Source organism: Copidosoma floridanum, unplaced genomic scaffold (assembly GCF_036245765.1).
Source record: "Copidosoma floridanum isolate Cflo_tuat_1 unplaced genomic scaffold, Cflo_Japanese_pri ptg000024l, whole genome shotgun sequence".
NCBI classification, from domain to species: Eukaryota; Metazoa; Arthropoda; class Insecta; order Hymenoptera; family Encyrtidae; genus Copidosoma; species Copidosoma floridanum.
Window position 1 is genome coordinate 8,204,942 of NW_028321901.1, and position 14,412 is coordinate 8,219,353.

Genomic DNA, 14,412 nt, shown 5'->3' on the forward strand with positions numbered 1-14,412 from the left:
GTGCCACTAGGTATGGAAACTACCATTCTAATTAATTTATAGTAGAAATGTACTAATATGAGGTAATCAGTACGGTAGAAACTTTTCATATTACAGTGAACATCTTAAACAACTTTAGTTTTTGAAACTCAGTATTTACAAGAACTATGAGAATATCCAAATTTGTACTTTTATTTTAGAGATCCTGCAAAAATTTTAAGTTATTTGATGCATCATTTTTAAAAAGAAGTTGCATTTTAGATTATGCAAATTTAAACACTCGTTCATGATCATGAAAAATAACTTCTTTTTGAAAGTGATTCATCAAATGATCAAATGATCTCAAATTTTTACAAAATTCAATAGCTAAATAATTTGTTATTAAAAATAATTCATTAAAATACGGAAGTTGGTGTAGTAGAAACTCCGGCCGATATACTGAATGCCCTTAACTCTTTCTTCAATTTGAAACTGGAAATATATGGATTGCAGTTTCTCGCTCCCTTATAGACTGACAGCAGACAGTCCAACTATTGATTTGTATATGGAAAAAAAGAGGGAAAGCTTAGGATTTTCAAACATATGTGTATTAACGTATGTTATTTTCCTCTCATTGCTTTTTTCTTTTTCGGTTTACACTATTTTATACTTTTTACATATTTTAGCTTTCCACTGTGCATCATTTGTATCTAATGTATCTTATATACAATTACGAACCACACTTGATCAGCAGTGGAAAGCTTCTAACTTGAGCGCCGCGCAAATGGATGCAGGTTGTGCGAAGTTTCAGTTTCTTTATCTTACTATGGGACCACTTGCTGACTCGATGTGTGGGCTTTGCTGCTTGCTTCGGTTTTCACTTTATTCTTCTGAGAGTTATGAGCTACACAGTCAGCTTTATTAGAAGACGACGTTCGTTAAGAATGACTCTTTTAAGAGTCTTAAAATTTTATCATTAGAAAAGAAAAAAAATAAGTGTATATTGTAAAATAAATGTAACAGGATGGTGAAAAGTATATAATTTTACTTGTACTAAAAACACACTTACGTTTCGAAAGACTTTCTGTTATTTAAGTTACATGTAGGTTTATATATAACTTATCGAAACTTTATTGAGTTACTGGATTGTATGAGACATTGCAACGTTTGTTTATTTACTGTCTAGATAGAAAATGACCTTTATTGATATCCACTATATTTATTTTATTTTACTAGTTTTGAAAACTCAAATGATTTATTTACGCCCGTAAATATTAGTCAGTATTTGAATTCTTATATCTTATTTGTTATGTTAAGATTAGCGTTAGGTGTCAGTATACGTGCCATCTAAAATTTACTTTAACTCATTTAAGAGGTCTATAGTATAGTGTAGTACTTTGATCCCATGTATATGGATTTGCAGGATGTTAACGTACCGTTACTCCCTAGCCTATACTATTTTTATTTATCTCTAATTGTCCTCCTTTTTTTTAAATATCCGAGTAGATCCTCTCCCCATATAACTCGGTTATCTATCCTGCTGGGTACTATTTTCTAGGTGCCGTGATCGTCTCAAGCACACTCCACCTATCATCAAGTTTATTGGTAGGATGTCTTCGAAACTATCTAATTCAATATAATGAGTTTTTTTACTACTTTTTTAAAATCAGGTAAATGGTTTTTTGGCAGCAGCCTGGCAGTATTTATCTCATCAAAAAAGCCAGAGACTAAAATTTCGATATTTTTCCGTGGGACATCAAATATTTTTAAACAAAATTTGTAGTTTAGTGTTCGTAGAAAAATAATTTATATTAGCGTACTGTTCATTTGTTGGCATACCTTCGTGTTGTATAATTTGTATATTTTTTGTTATACCAATTTTTGTTTTCTTTTAATTTAAATATTTCTAGAAATATCTAAAAAAATTTAAACAGAAACAGTTGTCAAGATTTAAAAAAAGTGTTATTTCTTAATTTCAGATATTTTATGAAGCAAAATAAGTTATGGATTATGGAGACAGAGTGTCTAAATTGAGTAACAGATGTAGTGAGCGTCAACTCAATGTTATTGAAAAAGAATATATTCAACGTGTACAGCAGCAAAACTGGGACCGGGTTAAAAAATGGTCCAGAATCCGTTATAAGAATCGTTATCTAGGAACTGCTTTAGGAATTGGTGTATTTTCTATATATTTATATTCTATGTGGGCAATTAAACAAGAAAGTTTCTTAGATGATTTTAATGAACCAGAAAAAGTCATTGAATATTATTAACGCAACAGAAATTACTATTGTACACTTATAACTTAGTTGTCATTTATAACTTGTATAATAATTTATGATTATGTCTTGTTCAAGATTATTACTTCTTCCAACTGTAAGAGACATTGTGAAACTTTATCGTTTATCCGCTGCAAAGCAGTTATCACAAAATTTTTTACTGAATGAAAAAATCACCGATAGAATAGTAAAATTTGCCGGCAATATTAATAAGTCGGATGTCTTAGAGATTGGCCCTGGTCCTGGTGCTTTAACAAGATCTATTATTAAAAAATGTCCAAGAAAACTTGTACTTGTTGAAAAAGATGAAAGATTTAAACCAATGTTAGAAATGCTTCGAGACTCTTCTTACACCACACAGACTGACATGAAAATTATCATCGATGACATTATGAACACAAACATGACAGAATTGTTTACTGATGTACATAGAAAAGCGTGGCATGATGAAGCTCCAAATATACATCTTATAGGAAATTTACCATTTAATATATCCACTGCTTTAATAATTAAATGGTTACAAAATATTTCAGACAAAAAAAGTGCATGGTCCTTTGGAAGAGTGCAAATGACATTAACTTTTCAAAAAGAAGTAGCTGAACGATTAGTTGCAAAAGTTTCTGATAAAAACAGGTGCAGATTATCAACTATTGCTCAAACGTGGACTTCTCCTAAACTGCAGTTTATTATACCTGGTAAGCATGAAAATAATACTAATGTCATCATTTAAGTTATTATGTAACACATAAACTATTTGTGCTTAGGAAGAGAATTTGTACCTATACCAAATGTTGATGTTGGTGTAGTTTCATTTATCCCTTTACGGAAACCAAAAACGCATCATACGTTCAAAGTTTTTGAAAAAGTTAACAGACATCTGTTTAGCTTCCGTCAAAAACATGGAATCAAATGCGCTAGGTAATGGTAATTTAATTTATTTGAATATTATTCCTTACTACATTACATTTTATGGTAAATTTCTGATGACAAATTGTATTAATCATGATATTTCAGCTTGTATCCAAAATCTTGTAGAGTAAGAAAATATTAATTCTATATCCTGGATGATATCCCCTATTAAGCGTTTAGGTTGCTGTAAAAGAGTTTTAATACATTTTCATTAATGTTGTATATTTATCAACCTTAAATATATTTATTCATTCACATATTGATATTTTCGGTAGTTTTTAGATAAAATAAATTCGCGGTCTAGACCTTTTGGCCTAGAAGAATGAAGACTTTCGCGAGCCTTATATTACCGGTGCAAAATTTTGCTTTGAATACTAATCTGTTTTTAAAGCAAGTCGGGGATCGACATATAGTAATAAGCGAAAAAACTTGATTACTTTAGTCACTTTTAAGTTCTCGCTGCATTAAACTTTTTTTTGTGTTACTATTATTTTACAAAACAATAAAACATTTGTTATTTCTTATATGTACATATATGACATGATACAACTACATATACAAATTAGAACGCAACATAACTGTTAAATAATAATAACCGTGGAAGTATCGCCTAATTTAAAAAGGTTAAGTAAATAACCTATTAAATTTAGCTCTATCATAACCACGAAGCGACAGAACTCCCCGCACCCAAACGTAAGTTCGGATAATCTTTGTAATGATACACATGTATACTTGTTTTATGCATATTATAAATTAATACATGTTTTAAATGCATCAATGTTTTATACGTATATTCATATACATTATCTCAATTTATAGAACTTGACTGTCTCTTACCTATTGCTTTAACGTTTACGTGTTATAAAATAATTATTATTGTACTTTAATTTTGCAAATCAACAAATCAAAATTTAACTTTATAACTGCCATTTGAAATAATATAATAATAATAATAAAATTATCTAAATGTTTTGAAAATAGCTATAGTAATTTTCTTATACCATGTATACTAAGCTATTATATTTTGATAAATTTCGTTGGAAAAATTAAATTTTTTATGCCGAAAAATTAAAAATTGAATTTTTTTAACAAAAATTATCATCACAAAAAATATACATCATGGCCAGTTCACTTGTGAAATGATAAAATATTCATAAATAACTTTCAATTTTTTGCCATCAATATTGCCAATTTGTACATAAAAATCATCAAGTAAAGTCAATAAATCATGTAAAAATCTCTTTCCAAACAATGTTGTCTATTTCTGTATTTTTTGCTTTTCTACTCAAATAAATAAGTTATTTTTATCTTTGCATCTTGATAAACCCACATATAATTGGCCATGAGAAAACAAGGATTTTTTTAGATGCAAACCTACATTATCGAGACTTCGACCTTGGGATTTGTTTAGTGTCACAGTAAATGCCACAAAGATTGGAAATTATTAACGATACAACATAAATGGTAGTGTTAAGGAGTTTCCTGTGTCTGAAGTTATTTTTGCAATAAAAACTCTATTTCCAATTTTTCCTCCAGTTATTATTTCTTCTATTATATTATAATATAATAATTTTGTAATTTGTAAACGTGTTTCATTACAGAGTCCATCTGATATACTTACATTTTTGAGTAACATTACTATTGTATCAATTTTTAGATTTAGTTCATGAGGTGGTAAGCCTTCACAAATATTGTTCAAAACTTCCACTGGAAAATTTAAATAAATATTATCGTCCGATTAATCAACTTCTTTATAAGTTGCGTTTTCTATACTATTGTAAGTTTTAATTTCTCTAGTTAATTTTTTAAGAATTTTATTATTTAATTAAGAGGTGTACTCGTTATGCGATGTAAGTATAACACTATTCATTGAACAATTGTAGATATTAAAAAATATTTGAGAACATACATCATTTAAGATACAATTTTAAGGAATGTTAAAAGTTGTTAGTTAGCCCTTCCCCAATTTCTAATAATAATTTTGAAAATTCTTCATAGTTAAAACGAAAATTCATTTCTAATTTTAAAATTTGGAATGGATTCCATAAAAATAGAGATTTAATAGTTTATTCAATTATAATTTTTCTAATACCGTTTTTTATCACTAGGAGAATCTGACAAAAATCACCTCCTAAAATAATTGTTTTATTTCCAAAACATTTTTCAGTATTACATAAATCTCTTAACATTCTGTCTACTATTTTCAATGCTTTTTTTTTAAATCATTGAATCCTCATCCCAAATAATTAAATCAACTTCTCTTAATTTTTTTTTCATCCGACTCAAATTCTCAAAATGCACTCTCTATATTATTAAGATCTAAAGAAAGTCTCAAAGTTCTATGATTGGTCTTCCCCTTCGGAAGCAAAATTGATGATATGCCAGTCCATGCCTTTGACATGATTTTTTTATTTTGAGAAATAAAAAAGTAAATTAACGTTAAATATAAATAAGTTTTTCGCGACCCTCTAGGACCATCTATTAAGAAAATATTATTTTTTTGTTCGAAAATAATATAAAATATATTTGTCTGGTCATTATTCAAACTTTTATACATCGAGTTAAACATTTCTTTACTGAAACGTATTTTATCATCTATATCTTCTTTTTTACTCTCCATTTTTTTTGGTGTAGGTAAATTAAAGCATTTACATGATTTATCTTCTGATTTTAAATGTGGTTAATATGTAAAAGAGCTAAATTATCTTTATTATTAGGCATCTCTCCGTAAACAATTTTTTGTATTTATTCCATAATTTATCACCTTGAACGTTTTCTGAAATTAAAAACCGAGCAAAAAATTGTCTTAATTATTATGGAAACATAACAGCAATTGCTTCTTTAAAAATATCATCGTTTTTACATCATTTTTTATTAAACTCATTGCAATTGCAGTTTTTATAAAAATTTTATAAGTTATTCCTTTGTATGTTCTAATATCTTTGATTGATATCGAACCAGTTACTTTATTTAATACAAATTGAAAAAAAATCTTTCGTGATTTTTTGGAGGTACAATGCTCAATCTACCTAATGCAATGTTTTTTATTACATTTTTTCTTCTTCACCAAATTTGTAATTTATTGTTAAAAATGTAGTATTTTGGAATGTTCACATTCTTTATGGATTTTGCAAAGTCATCATGTTTATTTAATTTGAACCAAGCTGCTAACTGTGTCTTGTAGTTTTCTATAACAGTTTTAATATTATTTTCTATAAATATCAGTTTTTGTTCGTTTTCAAGGTGAACAGCTAAATTTACAACTGTATGACTTGTACTGTAAATTGTAAATTCTTTTAATCTACAAGCTGCTTCCATTGGACCGACATATCTAGCATCAACGTTACCATCAATTTCATTACATTTTTCTTCATCTTGGCGTTTTAATTTTTGAATTTCGATGTATGCTCTGTCACTACCTTTATGTATACAGTCATAAATATATTTTATGTTTTAAATAGATGCACATAATTTAACGTTAACATAACATGTAAATTTCATTAACGAAAGTTTAGTATACGTCACGACTATTGAATTATCTACTAAAATTTCATCTTTTCTCCAAATTTTATAAACATGTTGTTGGGAAATATTATTTCTTCTTCTATATTCAGGGTAACCATTCATTTGAAATAAAGTAACGTTTGTCAAAGATTTGGGAAAATTTTTTGCACCTTTTTTATCAATCATACAAGGACTTTGTTTCGTATGAAGTCCATGAAGCCTGTGTTTAATCACTAATTTTGTGAACTTCGTATTACCCGAAAGAATTTTAGCTGAAATAATTGTATTATTTTGCTTAGGTGTAACAATTTTTTTATTAGGATGCAAAGTTATTTAAATATGTGCATGAGGTAAACCACGTTTTTGAAATTCGATGATATAGACGTATGCTAATACTTTACCGAATATATTGTTTTTAATGATGTCATCCAAAACTGACAGTAATTTCAAGTGAAATTGTCTAACAGTTAAGTTTGGGATATCATTTGTGGTTGTATTTTTAGGAAATTTTGATAAAATTAACTTTAATTCTTTCCATTTAGGATTGCAAGTTACTGTGATAAACAAATCTGGTCCACCACATTTCTCATCATAGACATTGCATCTTGATAATGTTTCTGCATATGTTTTGGACTTCCAATGTATGTAGATGAGAGTATAAAAGGATTTCCAATTTTTTCCTTTGTCTCGAAATTTTTAGAAATGTTGGATGCACTATTAACAATTGCGTCTAATTAACCTTGATAACGTTCTATTCTAAAACTTTTTTGATTATATCTTAAATAATTGAAACGGTTATATTCAATCATAATGTAAGAATGAATAAAAATTTGTTGTGTCAGCCGTCCCCCGTATAATAATGGATTAAAATTTATTTTATTTGGTCTGTAAGACTGTCTGTAGGAATAATGTTGTAAAATAGTTAGTTTTTCGCTCTTATTTAAGTAATTTTTGAAATAACCAGTCCTCCACCCTTGATCTCCTTAGGAGAAAAATAATGGAATTACCATGGGATCGATAAAATGAGACAGTTTACTTGAAAAAATTTCTTTAGGATAATTATCGAGTAATTTTTTCGGGTATACACAAAGATCAAAACTTTCTGGTAGTCCAGAGTCTGAAACTATAATAGCACCGCACTCTGCTTTCAATGGTTTGTTGTATGTACGTTTTTTCTGGCCGGTTTTTCTTAAAAAAGTCATTTTATAATTTGGTAGTTTTTCTACATTCGTGATTTGATGTAAATGTTTGTACTTTTTTGCTATTGGATTTTCTTTCATAATTTTTGTCAAAGTTTCGATATATTTTTTAAGAATTTTACTATTATTTATAGATTTCAACCTTAGATCAATAACAATTTCATCATCATGTATGTATAGCTGACTATTTTTTGGTTTTTTATTAAGATCAAAATTCAATGTGTTTTGTGCAACATAAAAAATCGTCCTTGAATTTTAATAACATATATACCTTTTCCTTTTTGTTCTATTTCTCTAGTTATCAAAGATGCTAAACTAAACACATTGTTGTAGTACCTGATAAGTATTCTAAAATCATCATCATAAAGAAAGAGTTCTTTCAATTCTAAATTATATTTACTCAACAGACTAAGACGAACTTTTCTCTTATGACAACACGTTGATTTTTTTTTCTAGACAAAATACATGCATTTATAAATCATTTCACTTTAAAATACAAGATTTACTAATAAATCTTCATTTTTATTAAGAGTACTACTTAAAAATTGATTAAAACTTGCATTATTTAGTGTATTATTACTTTTTTCATGTTCATATTTTTTTTTTTTTTTTTTTTTTTTTTTTTTTTTTTTTTCATTTAATGAATGTCAGATTTCGTAGTTTTCTTTTGATACTAGTATGTTAATAACACAATAACTTAAAAGTACCTGAATTTACACTTCCTGAGAAATTAATGTTCAATTTCAAATCATTGGAACAATCGCTGAAATATAACACGTTCATAGAGTTCTGGATAACAATTGTAATGTCTAGATTTATTATATCCACAAAACTTTGTATTTCAATTGACGTATCATAAGTCCCTGAGTTATTAATTATTTAAAAATAATTTTCTGAATTCTTTACAATTTTAAGTATTCATTTCCAACAATAAAATCAACATAAAAGTTCCATTTTTTATGACATTTTTAACTATCATTAATCTTGTTCTAGAATAAAAATAGTGTTTATTAATTATCTCTTTCAAAGTACCCGTTTGTTAGAGGTTTATCTTGTTTTGATGCATCTTTTACGTTAAACGAGAGTCTTGCACGAAAACGTTTATCAATAGTTTTAGAAAAACTAGTCGATTGTAGTATTGTACCAGCTATTACAGCTGACATAATTGAGAGAGAATTCAAAGCAATTATATCGCTTGAAACAACTAAAAAATTATTAAAAAGTTATAAGTTAGAAGACAAACTAGACGAGTTCTAGGTGAAAATAATAAATATTCACGGAGCTAGTAAATATAGTAATTTATTTGACTTAATAAAAATTATTATGATTTTTTCACACGGTAATTCTGAGCTTGAAAGAGGGTTTTCTATTAATAAGGACTGTATTGTGGAAAATCAAAAGGAAAAATCATTAATAGCTCAAAGAATGATTTACGATGCAATTAAATTGAGTCAAAAACCTTTACATGAATTTGAAATAAGCAAAAAGTTCATTTCTAGTGTTCGCATGTCATCATCTTTATACAAAGAAGATTTAACCAAAGAAAAGAAAAAACGTGATAAAGAACTAGAAGAGAGAAATGCAAAAAAAAAAAAATATTAGCTTTAAAAGAATTAGAAAGTAAAAAGAAAAAAATAATGGATGACGCATTAAAAGAAAGCGCTGTAGTAGAGAAAGAAATATTAAATTTGAAACAGATATAAGTTTAGTTTGTTTAACAGATAAATATTTTTTATGTAATACGTGTTTTATATGTTTATTATAAAAAAAAATTGTTATTAGATAATGATTGACTGACAAATAAAAATTATAACTCATATTTGACAAACTTTTATTATTAAAAAACTCCTGGAATTTTAAAAATTAGGCTCTGGAAAAACCTGGAAATCTCAGGGAATTTTTTTCAGCAGATGCGGTGGACACCATGTATGATTAACTATTAAGTTATCATAAAACTTTTTTGTTTGTTTTATGTTTAACGTATTACTTATTGAATTGTCAACTTTTGTTTGAATATTATTTTTATTCTTTGAGGATTTGAATTTTTTATTTGTAAAAAAACTTTTTTCTGAATAATAATGATCATTTATTTTATTACATGATTTATCAGTAGTTTTTATATTAAATTCGTTTTTTGAAGATGTATTATTGCTTAGAAATTGGTTTAAATTTCTTTTTTTATCAATACGTTCATTATTATTACGACAAATTTCTTTTTTTTTCCTAAATGACTCTCGTAAGCTATCATCAATTAAATGGTTTGACGAAAGCGTTTTTTTAAGAAAAATAACTCCACGACCAAATTTTATCATATTTTTCGAAATTTATAAATATAATGTAGTATGTGCGTAAAAATTTCAAATATTTATTTCCGTACATGGTAAGAAATACTGAAATAAATTAGTTTTTACATTTGCGATTTTTCAGTATTTATAAAAAAATGAATTCAAAGTAATACAAATAAATTTTAAGTAATTGAAGATTTACGTTAAAAAACTTCCAAACTTTTACGCCGTGGGTTGGCGTGCAAAGCGCGCAGGGGGAAGGCGGAGCCATACTAGTGTGTATATATATATGTATGTATGTATATATATTAAAACAACCTGAAATAAGGTAAAAGTGGACCGTGGTAAACTGAATACTTTAAATAAAATAGAAAAAGAAAGCGAGAAGAAAAATAATTTTTTATTTTTTACCTTCTTTTTCTTAAAATTATTAGTAAAAATTTTTTAGTAATAATCTTTAATACACACATTAGGACATTAGGATTATAAAAGAATGTATTACAATATATATATATATATATATATATATATATATATATTATATATGTCTACACTCTTTTTTTTTCCTTTTTTTTTCTGGAAATATGATTTGTATCGGGTCGGTGGCCTAAGCATTGGATGGTTAAATAACGGTAATAGGTTCCACGACAGTTATGTCGTTAACAGTTAAAGTATCTTCATACTTCGGTACAAAAGAAGGTTTGATTCTTTTTTTTCCACCTTTGTTGTCTGTCTTCTCTTTTTGTTTTGATGTGCTTTCCATTGAGTTACCTCTTAACGTTAATCTGCGTAGACATTCGAGGTTGGTGTCGTGCCCTATCCTACAACACAGATTGCGGTGCCAGTCATTTTTGACAACGCTGACATTCTTGTTACAAATATTGCATTTCATTTCCATTTTAATTTAGATATCCCTCAATATAATATGCAACTGTAAATCGCATTTGTATATATCATTTCCGCTTGCCGTATTAATTGTTGTGCCTTGTTCTTGGTTGCGTGTCCGTTCATAGTTGGCATACCGAACTTCATGATTTTGAAGTTCGTTATATGCCCTGATGTTTACTTCTTTGGTGCAATACGTAGCAAATGCTATGTATGAATTCTTTCCATCATCTCTCGTGGCTTAGAGTTTCGTATAACTTATATCATTAAGTAGGCCAAAAGTCACCGGATAGTTGGTCCACTTGTCAGTCGTAATTACGACCGGTACTTTCATCATTAGCCTTGGTGGTAATTTTTCAGTCGTGCTGCTGGAAGTATATACAACTACTGGAATATTCGATGTAGTTGTGGTTGTTGTTGTGTTGGCAATGGCGTTAGGCTTCTTTTATTAAGTTGTTATGCAATGTCCAACTATCTTTTGCGTTGCCTCAGCTTCATATTCCGTACCATATTTAATATGGTCAGCTACAATGTTTTTCCCGTTTTGAGATTTGTTGGAAAAATAAATATCTTGTATACCGTACGGATATTCGAGGAACTCCGTCAGGTATTTGGTATTATAAAGTTTCTTTATTAGGACATGAATTTCTCTATTTGTACGTTTTACTCGTGCAAAGTGAATAGGTATTTTTTGATCTTCGTCGCATGCCTTGATGGACGTTTGTTCTTTTTGTATTGATGGTTGATTTTCCCCTTCTATTTTAATGGTTGGTGCTGCATTTAATGTTGCTGCCGCAACTGCTGCATCCCATAGTTGGTAGAATTCAGCATTGTACCTGGTGTATGGTGTGATGCATGGTTGTTCCTCTAAGGATAGCATCGGATCAAAGTTATTTAGGAGTTTCTTCATTTGATGTTAACCGACCGGATCTTTAATCATTATGCCCAACCAACGTCCATTCTCTGATAGATTATAAATTCTGATTAATTTATTATTTATCAGGAACGTGGATGCTGTTGATGTTGTCTGATTCTTCACATTATCATGTGCGTTGGTAATGCATTTAAACTGTTAGCTATCATTTCTACCTGTAGTGATTAACGAAACACCACCTCATAACTCGAATAACACATAGCACAGGGTTTCTATTCTATGCGCTGCACTGTTCCAAAAATTTTAAGTATCTCTTTTAGCATGACTTGACTATAATTTTCCTTAAATGGATTATTAAGTTGGGGTCCATCAACCATTGCTTCAACGATCTTAGGGTTTTGTTTGTGCATTGTAAATGTAATTCTGTAAGCGTAAGTATGATGGGTTTTTTGAATATTATTGGTTGATACATGTACATGTATGAGGACTGTTGTAGGGTATTTCGTGCTGTTGATAATTATAATGATTCGTAGGTTATGTGTGGAATGTCAATATGAAAATAAAATTATGTTGATAAAACGGTTGGATGATAGGCAGGAAATACATGGAATGATGCAATCATTACTTATCATGCTATGTCAAAATATTTGTGGGTTCACAAAACAATGGAATAAATAATATTAATACATGCTAGGCTTATCATCATTAAAAAACTTTTGTAATAAAACAACATGCAGCTGTAACGAAATACAGCATGCGTTTTAATCTCTAAGTCTCGAAGTTTTTTTTTCTTTTTTTTTTGGATGTCTGTGTCTACCAAAATAATTTGAATACGTGGTGGTAATAACTAACTACATCTAAATTCGCTCATTGGTTTTATAAAGCTTGAAATTAAAATCTTAGAACTAAGTAATGTATTTTCTTGGCGTAGAAAATATCTAGTTGAATGGTAGGGTTCAATTATTGAGTTCAATTTCTGATACTTAAGATTTTTTCTCGTAAATCAATGATTTTCGTAAAGGTTGGCTTTGTTTCTAAAGTTTGTGTACATCGATGTCTTCTGCATGTAATGACATGTCTCTGATATGTCATTAACTCAACTTGTTGTTGACATAATGAGTAAGTCAGCTTCTTGTTCAATTTATGTTTTGCACTCCTTTTAATTGTTTCGGCGTATCTCGTACGGTACTTGGGTCCATCGTTCTGCAACCTAGAAAAACGCTCTCAGGATCCATGTATTTTACATATCTTTGGTATAATCTTCTACGCTGATCTCTAACGGCACAACAATATTCTAAGGTACAAGACACAAGTCTTTTTGGGTCAATGTTTGGTATATCATTGTCGCTTTTTGGTGATGTTGGTAAAGAAATCTTTTTTGCTAGACAAATAGTGGATTTCATCTTAAAACTAGAAAGTATCTGAACTTCTTTTCGTATAATTAGTGTTTCATCAGTTTTTTTTATTAAATGAATCACCATGATAACTAGTAGTTATAGTTCAATAACTATGTAAATCCGAAAGTATGTGCATTTTCTTTATATTTTCTACATTCTCTAATTGTTTAAGAACTTCATGTAAAGGATGGTTTACGTTGACTGTAGTCTGTATTGTTATTTGATAGTCAGGGTTCACAGTTCTGCCTGGAAAAAAAATATCATCAAATTACTATCGATTTATGAGTCCATTTCCAATTTTTGGGGTGTATGGCGTGAGAATATCAAACTCCGTGTTTATATTATAGGTCTAGTTTTGGATGATTTCGGTATTTTTTGATTCTCTTCAATTTCGACATACAGTTTAGTTGAGTCGTGTTCCTTTGGTTCTTGTTTTATGGTTACTCGGGAATCTGTGTTCAGTAAATTGATAGTGCGTTTATAAATTTAACCAAGACACTACATTTTATAGTCTTCTTTAAACAAGTTTCCTTGTTGATGAATATTCCTATTATAATTATAATAACAATCATGATAGCTTTAATGACACAACGTATTTAAATAAAAAAAAGTTCGTTTTTCCTCCAACTCTAGGGTTCGTATTTTCTCCATTTGATTAATTATACTTGGTATATTTAATTCTTCATCTATTCATGCTTGTTCATTAAAATTTACTTCTCGAATCAATTGTACAGCGTCATGAAAGGCATTAGTGTTCTTTAAGGGTTCATGTACAATTAAGTTCAAGTTCACTTCTGCTTGATAGATCAATTGTATTTTAGTGATGATCTTATGTTCACTAGTTGAGGTTAATTTGTGTGCTTTTTCTGTACACCCATCATTTATTCGTAAAAGACATACCTTTTATTCTTTCTTGTTGATCCATTTTGTTAGGGCAGATACTGCTTGATTGTTCTTCATAAGGTGTCAAGAATAACCATGAAGTGTTAGCTGATAAAAATCCATTGACTTCGTGTTTCAGATGTTAATATAATCTCATAGTATTTAAATACTTCTGTTTCAGGTTGTAGTAGCATAAGAATTTCACATTTGTTCATAGAATAGGATTCTTTTAACGGTTCC

General features: G+C 28.7%; 2 protein-coding genes across 4 annotated transcripts in view; both read left to right on the plus strand.

Moving 5' to 3' along the window:
• The window catches only part of LOC106638129 (Coiled-coil domain containing 56), a 43,315-nt gene extending 41,079 nt beyond the window's left edge, over positions 1-2,236 (plus strand). For all 3 annotated transcript variants that reach the window (XM_023391463.2, XM_089595033.1, XM_023391464.2), the window contains exon 2: positions 1,938-2,236. In XM_023391463.2, the coding sequence (XP_023247231.2) occupies positions 1,962-2,231 (270 nt within the window). In that variant the 5' untranslated portion in view covers positions 1,938-1,961 and the 3' untranslated portion in view covers positions 2,232-2,236. The remainder of the gene's footprint in view (positions 1-1,937) is intronic.
• A 59-nt stretch (positions 2,237-2,295) lies between these two features.
• mtTFB1 (mitochondrial transcription factor B1) overlaps positions 2,296-14,412 on the plus strand; it is a 55,239-nt gene continuing 43,122 nt past the window's right edge. The window contains exons 1-2 of the mRNA XM_089595032.1: positions 2,296-2,932; positions 3,002-3,155. Of these exons, the coding sequence (XP_089451158.1) occupies positions 2,296-2,932; positions 3,002-3,155 (791 nt within the window). The remainder of the gene's footprint in view (positions 2,933-3,001; positions 3,156-14,412) is intronic.